Below are 9,218 nucleotides of genomic sequence, written 5' to 3' on the forward strand. Positions count from 1 at the left end.
TGAAGTCTACAAGGAGAAGGAGCAACAGCAGAAAATGAAAATAAAAATGGACTTTTTTCTCTGGAAAATGTGTATCTTCCTCATTTTAACCTGCTGTAGTAAAATATACATGTGTATATATACACATATACACAATTAAATAAAGTATTATTTGTTGTATTTATAAATACTTTCAAGTATTTATAAAACCAGAAAGTGATTGGCTCCCTTCTAAATGGTGCTAGAAGTAAAATGTTCCCCAGTATTTTTGCATGTCAAAGACAAAGTAATGCTCAATGAAGTGTGACGTGATGAGAATTTTTCTATGTGCTTTAGAGGGGCCAGGATTTTATCCGTGGAATAAAGTAGGAACTATTTCTGCAAGACAGAGTCCAAACATTGGCAAAGGAAGTTTTAATAGATTTTTACATGACACAAAGCCAAAAGTATTCACAAATGACTGATGTCTCAAATTCCATGGCAAAAATCCTACCGAGTTCAACAGAAGATTTTCCCTCGACTGCAGTGGTCATGAGATCAGAAATGAGGGAGTAAAAAATCCGTTTCTTGATGCTTAGTATGTATTTTAATATTAAAAAACGTGTTACCAACAGCATTAGAACAGCTCATTCATACAGCACTTCTAATTAGAAAAGCATGATCAGGAGGCCCTCCAGAAATTTGTGAGGAAAACCTCTGACTACCAGTTAATGGTTTTGAATTTTGACTGCTTCTTTCCCAGTAGGGCAAGGTTAAGTGGAGCAGGTAAAACTGCTACTTTTGTACATATTTTGTTGGTTATAAACACCACTGACAGCAATACTCCCTCTATAAGCAGTTATTAAAACCAGTGGCATCAGTCTAGTTGCACTCCATTTTTTTAAAAAGATGAAACAACAGTACTGAGCACCCTGTTAGTGGTTAAGTAATAAAATACAAAATTACCCCTTTTAACGTGGTATATGACATTGTGGGTAGAGTTTTCCAACCCCCTTCACTAACACAGTCAATTAGTAGCCTAAGCTACCAGTCATTTTGAAAAATGTTGTTCAGCTTTTTTTTAACATTGCCTTAGATTCCAAGCTCTTTCCGCTCAATGGACTAGTTTTACTCCAGTGAAATAAAGACGCTCCATTTCCAAAATTTATAGGGTTCATTTATTACCTCTAGTTACATATTATACTGTATAAATACTCTATTCTTGTTATATGTCCTTTTAAAAAAGTGATAACTTAGAAGATCACATTAGACAAGAAGTATAAAAATAAATACGCTCATTATATGCATTTATTACAAATTATAACCCTTCCCAGAAGGCAAAGAAATATAAAATACTTATAAAGTATATAAAATCTATAGCAATATATTTTACTATATACATATGGAAAGCCATATTCTCTCATTGTCTATGGACTGGCACAAACTTTAATTATGTGAATGTTGGCGTATTGCTGTGGATGGACCAGCTATCCTTCAGCTTTGTCTTCCCGCCTTACCAGTGATTTGAGCACAACAAACCCATCAGAGGCCACACAGGAGAGGTTCCCATTCATAGCGGGATTTCTTTGATTTTTTTTTTTTTTTAACCCAAATGCAAATAATTTCCATCAGCTGGGATAAGGTAAAAGATCTGAATGTGAAAGCATGACTCAAATGCTCACAAATGCCATCAGTCTGGCTGACAGGATGGTAAGACCAAGCTCGAATGAGAAAAGCCCGTGGAAGGTATGCAGAAGGCACAAAGAGCAACTACTCAGAGACGCTACCTGCTCCATGAAGATTTCCACTTCTTCTAGCCTCTGGATTACGTATGTCACCACAATGGCATTGGAGTGGATGAGAGAAACGGACAGGCACATTGGGATGACATAAAGGTACTTTAAAAGAATTACATTCTAGTTATTTGTGGAGTTGACTGACTGTTCTTGATATTTCTTACTCTTTACAGGTAGAGAATATGGCTTTATTTTTATATAAAACTATTCTCTGAAACAATAGCAGCCATGAATGAAATAGTTAAAGCTCCTTTTCCAATCCTTTTTTTTTGCCTTTCGTGAGGTAGGTAAGCCCTGACCAATTATGTTAAGCTATCTTTTCCACTCCCCTTTCCCTCCCCTTCCTACACATGGGGACTTGATCAGTACCAGAATAGAATCCAGAAGAAGGGAGAAATAACCGAACCCCAAAACATTTGCTTAAATGTGTTTTGGCCACTACTCATGTTTTGTTTAATTTGTAACAGACTTTAAAAAGGCAATTATAATGCCCTCAGGCCTTATCTGCTGAAGACGAGTGAGTGACATGGGTCTGCTATCCTACCAAATTTTCAGTTGGCGGGGTATTTTTAAGATGCAACACCGACTAAAGCTATTTGCACTGTCCCACCTCAATGGATCCTCACTATGAATTTTGTATGCAAAAACACATGCGCTGCCTCTAGCCCTTTTTTTTTTTTCAGTGCATTGTTCTGAAGGAAAAAAATAAAATAATAAAAAAAAATAGCTTTCCCAACTTATACTATTTAACTGCAGTCCATGACATTGCAGAAGTCTATTAAGTGTTTCGGCTTCTTGGAAGGCTCACAGCTTTCTTGTGGCAGCACGCTGCCGTCGTAAGAAATACATTTCAACAATCTCTTCTTGAAACCTTTCCCACACGTCTTAGAGCAGGGTGACCAGTCCCCCAGCTGCCACTGCGGGCAGGGCACGTCGGCGCAGGGACGGACGTCGCTGGGCTTCAGCTCCCGGGCACAGTCGGCAGCCGGCCGCCCCTGGGGGTCCCGGCACTCCACTGCCCGCCGCTGCCAGCCCGAGCCGCACGACTTGGAGCACTCGCCCCACTCCTCTATGACCCACTCGGAGGAGATGATCTCCCTGATGGCATTGAAAGACTCTTTCTTTCTACTGGGCACCTTCTCCGACCCAGGCTGAGCAGGCTTCTTCACGAAATAGGTGAACTTGATCTTGGGCTGCGGCAGGTCCCCCACCGTGAGGACCTGGATGGTCAGAGGCTCCTTCAGAGGGCTGAAACTGCGGATCCTCTCTAGGGCGGCAGAGGAGCCGCTGTACCTCAGCACGCTGCCCTTGTAGGTGATGTCCTGCTCCAGCGTCGACAGGGTGTAATCGCCGTTGAGGACGTAGGTGCCATCTGCAGCTTTGATGGCGAGGAAGCTCCCGTCGTGTCTCGCGCCTCTGTGGTTTCGTTGCTTCACCTCAATGTTCGTCGCCCCGGCTGGAATGGTGACAACATCATGGTAGCCAGGTCTGCCCAAGAGAGAAAAAGAAAGACTGAGTCCTCTGCTCTTTCCTGTGAAAGGGAAGAAGGTGCCTGGCACAAGATTGAAATTGATCTGAAGCCAAAGAGTTAAGCTCATGAGCTGCCGACCTAATCAAATTAATGGATTAAGGGATTTGCAGTCACATCCCACATTATTGCTACAGCAGAAGTGTGCCCATGTGCAAGGTGCTTTCTTTTGCTGGGATCTCACTGTAAGTTATCTTCAGTCAGATGACTCGGACAGATCAAATCTCAGTTCCAACGATAAACTGGGGCAACATCTCACCAACTTGGAAACCCAAAGCTTACACCCACAAAACATTCACCAAAACAAAATAACAACAGCAGTCATATACTCACTTTGCTCTAACAAGTGTGCCAGACACTTTCTTGCAGGTGGATCCATTGCCACCGCAGATACCACATTTGTCAAACTTCTTACTGGATCCTATCATACGGTCGCAGCCAGCCTTTACGCACTGTCCCTGGACACAGACGGAGGTGGAATCGGGGCTACACGGGGTACCATCCACAACCTTCGCAGGAAACAAGCAGTAGGTGTTTGATTAGAAGATGCACATTGCTTTGTAATTGCATAATACAGACATATATAAAATGCAAAATATGGACAGGTGGAAGACCTGCAGCACCCGTATTTTCAGGGCTTTTGAAACTAAAAACCAAAGCAGCCCATAGATAGTTGAAGTATGTAGTGCTACTTCATGTCACTTGCAAAAACGATGCCATAGTGACAGGAGAAAACAGCCAATTTCAGTTTTTATTAACACCCCCTCTGCCCCCAAAAAAACCCTATTTTACTGATTTCATATAAAGAAAGAACATTGTTTTCTAACGTCACTAGAAAGTAGTCATGTCCTTGAAGTACAGGACCAAAATTGCTTTTAATGGTGTCCAATGTATCCTTTATTTCTATGAGTACTGCTCTACAAACAACATTTGTGTCATTGCCCTGGTAGTTACTGGCTCTCAACATCTTACGACAGTGAGTTCAAGTAGCTATGCAAGATGAACATTTCTCTTTTTGTTTATTTTAAGCTGTCAGCGTATTAGTAACCAGTATGAGAAAGCACCAATGTTTTGGCAAAGAATACCCCCAGTTTTCCAAACATGTCTCAGTGTAATCAAATTGGTGGAAAGAGAGGAAAGGAAACTAGGGTGGAGTGGGTAGAAGAGGCGTTACATGTGAAATAACTGGAAGGACTGTGCCAGAATATTTAAAGTATGCTTGCACTAATCAAGCTGTACGTGTAGGAAGAGGAGAAGTAAGAATCTAGCTTCAATACAAGAAAGATAGTTTCAGATTTCTACGCTCCTTGACTCTTGAACTTCACAGAAAGAGTTAGAGCAAATACAAATCCTATTCATGATTAGATGAAGAGGTATAGTTTTGAAATACCTTTGGCTGTAGAACAAAGAAGTATCCTGTTCCTTTTGCTCGGCAGACCAGCTTACATCTGTCTTTTGGAGAAACACCGGCAAACTTGGGTGTCCACTCCACTGCAGGTCCACTTCCAAAGGGAGACTTGGAAAACTCATTGTGCTTTTCACATTGTTCCTCCCTAAAGGTTTTGCCTGCAGGCAAAGGACAGACAGATGGACATTAGATCACCTTCTGTACATGCTCTTCCTCCACAGGATACCCTTCCTCTGCCTTAAAAATGAGGAAAAGATTACCATCATTGTCTGGACAGTCCTCGATGTTACACGATCTGTATTGCACCCGCTTCCCTTCACAGTATTTCCCCCCGTTCCTGGGGACAGGGTTGTCGCACTCCCTGAAGGAGTACTGCACTCCACCGCCGCAGGTCCGGGAGCACTCTCCCCATGCCCCCCAGGACCCCCAGCTCCCATGCACTGGCGTCTGGAATGAGAAGCAAAAGTAGAACGAAAAAGTTAATACAGTAAAAGCGAAACCAAACCAAACCACAAAACCCACAGTCGTGCTCATTTTTACCTAAGCCACTTGTAAAAAAAAAAAAAAAGCTCTAAGCTTTATTAGCTGCTTCCATTTATTCATACCCTTTTAACTGATTACTCCCACTGAAGTGATCTGTGCTACTCTGCAACCCAAGATATATTCTGATTTTTTTTTTTTTTAATACTTACATCATAATGCTTCTTCTCAGTTTTATTCACACACTTGCCATTCATGCACCACTTCCCTTCCCCGCAACTGGTGCCGTCTGCCCAAGGGAAGTGTTTGGTTTGGCACACGAGCAGTCCTCCAGAAGTGCCAGTACACCACAGCGTCGTACACGTACTGGCTGCATCGGGGCAGTGTTTGGACTCATCTCCGAATGTAAACTGGCACTGTCTGTTGGCATCGTACAACGTGCCAGGCAAGTCAGAAGGAAGCTGGATTGGTTTGTGGGGCTTGTCCAACAAACACTCACCTGAAAAGGAAATAAAAAGGGGAAAGAAAAAAAAAAAAGCAGACGGTGCTGTCAGTGAGTTTGATTTCAACAGGGAAAAACATATTTCCATCTATGGAACTGCATTTCTTTTGTAACCTAAGTCTTTGTGCCACCATTTTTGTAAAAATAAGGGTCTCCTAAATTCACTGGCAGCACGTAAAAGGTTAACGCTGTACTGTAGCAGAAAGCACTCCGTTAAGAAAAAGGAAAAAGAAAGAAAGAAAAAAAAAAGCGAAGCAGTAAAGCACAAGAGCTTAAATGCCACATGAATGGAAAGCTTAATACTCTTACCATGACCGTTATCCAAAAATGTTGTAATCATGTAGGCACTACATGGAGACCACGGCTGGCTGCGGTCCAGATTGGAAAGCATAGATGCCATCATGTGGAAGTCCCGGCTTACTCCATTAATACCAGCACACTGCTTTGCATCGTCATGAGGCATGTTAAACACGTGGCCTTAGAAAAAAAAAAAAAAAGAAAAGGAAAGTCTGTGATTTTAGGAAGTCTGTCCTATGCATTACCAATACTATTTTAAAAACTACTATAGAGCTGCTCCCAGCCTGGCCTTTATATAATAATCTGAATACTGCCAAATTTTAAGCAGATGACACTGTATCTTCACTCCCCTCGCATGCTTTTTTTCTCCGATCAGTCAAATACAGAGCTCTTACAGACAATGCTGTGCAGACTGGATTTGCTTTCCACGGTTCAACCCTGCTACAAGGCAAAGCTTTGCCTCCTCCCGACTGTGTCGGGGAGCGCAGGGTGCTCCGTGCCCTGCGGGGCGAGCCTGCACTGCGGGCTGGGCAGCTCTTTGCTTTACGGCATGGAGCTGGCTTCAATTAATCACGTGAAATTGCCTTTCAAAGTTTCAAGTACCTAGTTCGTGGGCTGTTGTAAAGGCAGCCTGTAAACCGTCGTCTTCTATGATAGAGCAACTGCGGTTTAGATCACAAACCGTTCCCACATCAGCCATCCCAAGAGTATCACATGTCTTGGCACCGCAGAGGTCCTGTAAAAAAAGGCAGTTTCATTATTAATCAGATCAGAGACTTAACCTTGGCAAGAAACATCCAGCCCTGGCAGTTTGCCTTTACTTATGGAAAGAGCATAAATATTCAGCACTTCACTGGGTATGATGGCAAAAATCTGTCTTTGGAACATACACAAAGGTTACACGTAGAAATAAAATGCATAATTTCCATACTAAATCTGCTAAAAATATACGAGGCAGAAATACGTTGCACGTACTGTGAGTTTCACCTGAGATGGCGCAAACAGTAAAATAAACGACTAAATAAAAAGCGGTTCCTTTCATTTTTAGCCTACTTTGCTGAAGCTGTGATGACACAAGACTGCCTCTGAACGCTTTTTCGGAGATCTCCTGGCAGAGGAGGCCTCCGGGGGTAGGAAGCAATGGGTGTGGGGATGGATTTGACCTCAGTGTACCTCACCTGCCTGGTGAAGAGGATTGCCGTGTCGTAGTGCTCCGCGTGTCGGTCACTGGGCGGGTTGTGCTGCTTCTGCCAGCTGCAGAAGTTTCTCAAAGTCAGGGCTGCGTTGGAAGAGATATCGGGTCCCTTCCGCTCCTCGTAAATGACCATGATTTTCACCACCACGAGGCTGATGGAGTTGCGGATGCTGGGGTGCTTGTACAGCTTGGCCGCCACGGAGAGCAGCGTCAGGAGATAGTGCTTCAGCCCGCTGCCATGGAACTCAGCCATGGACTGGTCAGCTACCAGCATGGTCTCCACGTAGCGGGGGCTAGACACAAACCTTTTCTTCCTTCTGCTTCTCATTTCTGCATTAAAAAAAAAAAGAGAGGGAGGGAAAGTGCAGGTGAGCACAAGAGAAATGCCGCTGGAAGAGACCACCGCAAGGAACTCAAAACCCACGGACACTCAACGTTTGCACCTAATGGATGTACCCCACGGCCCCGCGCCCAGCTCCCGCCCCCAAAACTTTGGCAGCCGCGTCTGAATAACCACGCTAGACAGCCGCCGGGCGGAGGGCTGATACCCGCACCCAGGTGGGAGCACCCCCCACCGCCCCTCGGGGTGGGGATGAGGGGGAAGCACCGGCAGGGCACCGCCTTCAGCCCCGTCGGGGCGGGGGCGCAGGCGGGCGCAGGGCGAGGCAGATCACCCCTCTCCTCCCCTCCCCGTCCCCGCGGAGGGCGGCGCGGCGCCCCCACGGTACCTGCGTGCCCGGTGGGCTCGGGCTCTGGCCCCGCCGCCTCCGCCCCCGCCTCGGCCACGGCGCAGCGGGCAGCGGGGGCGGCCCGGTGGGTCCCGCGGAGGCGGAGAAGGTGGGCGCCGCGGCTGTGCGCGGTGCCGGGGGCCGGCTGAATGAGATACTGGCGGCCCCGGAGGGAGAAGGCGCCGCGCATCCCCGCGCAGAGGCTGAGGGCGGCGGCGGAGCTGGGGTCCCGGTTGACGGTGCCGGAGTAGAAGCAGCGGGAGAGGTCGTCCTCCGGCAGCGGCGGCGGCCCGCCCAGGTACTGCAGGGTGAAGTCCGGGGCCAGGAAGCTGCTGTCGGGCTCCAGCTCCAGCGTCAGGCGCTCCCCGAAGGCCTCCAGGCGGAAGCGCTCCCGGCCGCCAGCAGCGCCCAGGCGCCGCGGCACCACCAGCGCCTGCCGCTCGGCGGGGCGCTCGGCGCTGCACAGCCCCAGCAGCGCCGCCAGCACCAGCACCGGCACCGGCAGGCGCCCCCCGGTCCTCATCGCGGCCGCCGAACTCGGGGCGGGGGAGGCTTGCTGCTGCGGCCGCTGGCTTGACGGAGCCCTTTTTATTTATTTGCTTTTTTATATATATATATATATATGATTTTTTTGCTTTCAAGTATTGGGGGTCTTTTAGTTTCTTTCTGCTGGCGGAGGGGTAGGAAGGGCCGGGCGGGTGCCGGGTCCCGCGGTCACTGCAGAAACGGCGTCGGTTTCCCCATGGCCGGGGCGCGGCGGCAGGGAGCGAGGGTTTGCGAGGGGAGCAGCCGTTCCCCCCGTCTGTCTCTCCGTCCGTCTGTCCTCTTTCTCTCGCTGCCGTTTCTCCTTCCCGCCGCCTCCTCAGCTCTCCCCAGCAGCAGCGGTCGGGGAGGAAGCTCCGGCGACTCTTCGCTCACCCCTCCGGCAGCCCCGGGACGGTCCCGCCTGCACTTCCACGGCTCCGCGGAGCGGCGGGAGGCGAGCGCGGAGAAGCCTCCCGTCCCTGCAGAGCAGAAAACAGTGAACGCCACCCCCAGCCCTCCGCGCCGGGCTGGCCGGGCCCCCTTTGCTGTGGTCTGGGCGCCTCCGCCGTGCGGAGTGAGTGCGGCAGCCGGGCCGGCCGCTGCCGCCCTTTATGGGGTTTGCCCGGGCCGCCCCCACCCCCGGCGCGGCCCGCCGCCCCCCGCCGCGCCGCCCCTCGGCCGCAGGCCGTTGAGCTCACTGCGTGCGTAACGCTGCCACGGGCGGCCCCCCGCCCCCCCCCCCCCACCGCCCCCGACGGGGCGGGACGGGGCGCGGCGCGGCGGGCAGAGCCCGGGGTCGGC

The 9,218-nt window shown here is 48.7% G+C and overlaps 1 protein-coding gene across 1 annotated transcript; it reads right to left on the reverse strand.

Moving 5' to 3' along the window:
- Positions 1 to 542: 542 nt before the first annotated feature.
- Positions 543 to 9,013, reverse strand: ADAMTS1 (ADAM metallopeptidase with thrombospondin type 1 motif 1). Its single transcript, XM_054808735.1, has 9 exons — positions 7,893 to 9,013; positions 7,148 to 7,494; positions 6,573 to 6,705; positions 5,982 to 6,149; positions 5,383 to 5,669; positions 4,951 to 5,137; positions 4,673 to 4,848; positions 3,616 to 3,791; positions 543 to 3,242 (listed from the first exon to the last, which is right to left on the reverse strand). The coding sequence occupies exons 1-9, from the start codon at positions 8,413 to 8,415 to the stop codon at positions 2,501 to 2,503; spliced, it is 2,739 nt and encodes a 912-aa protein (XP_054664710.1). The 5' UTR covers positions 8,416 to 9,013; the 3' UTR covers positions 543 to 2,500.
- Positions 9,014 to 9,218: the final 205 nt, after the last annotated feature.

The sequence above is a fragment of the Grus americana genome, chromosome 1 (assembly GCF_028858705.1).
Source record: "Grus americana isolate bGruAme1 chromosome 1, bGruAme1.mat, whole genome shotgun sequence".
NCBI classification, from domain to species: Eukaryota; Metazoa; Chordata; class Aves; order Gruiformes; family Gruidae; genus Grus; species Grus americana.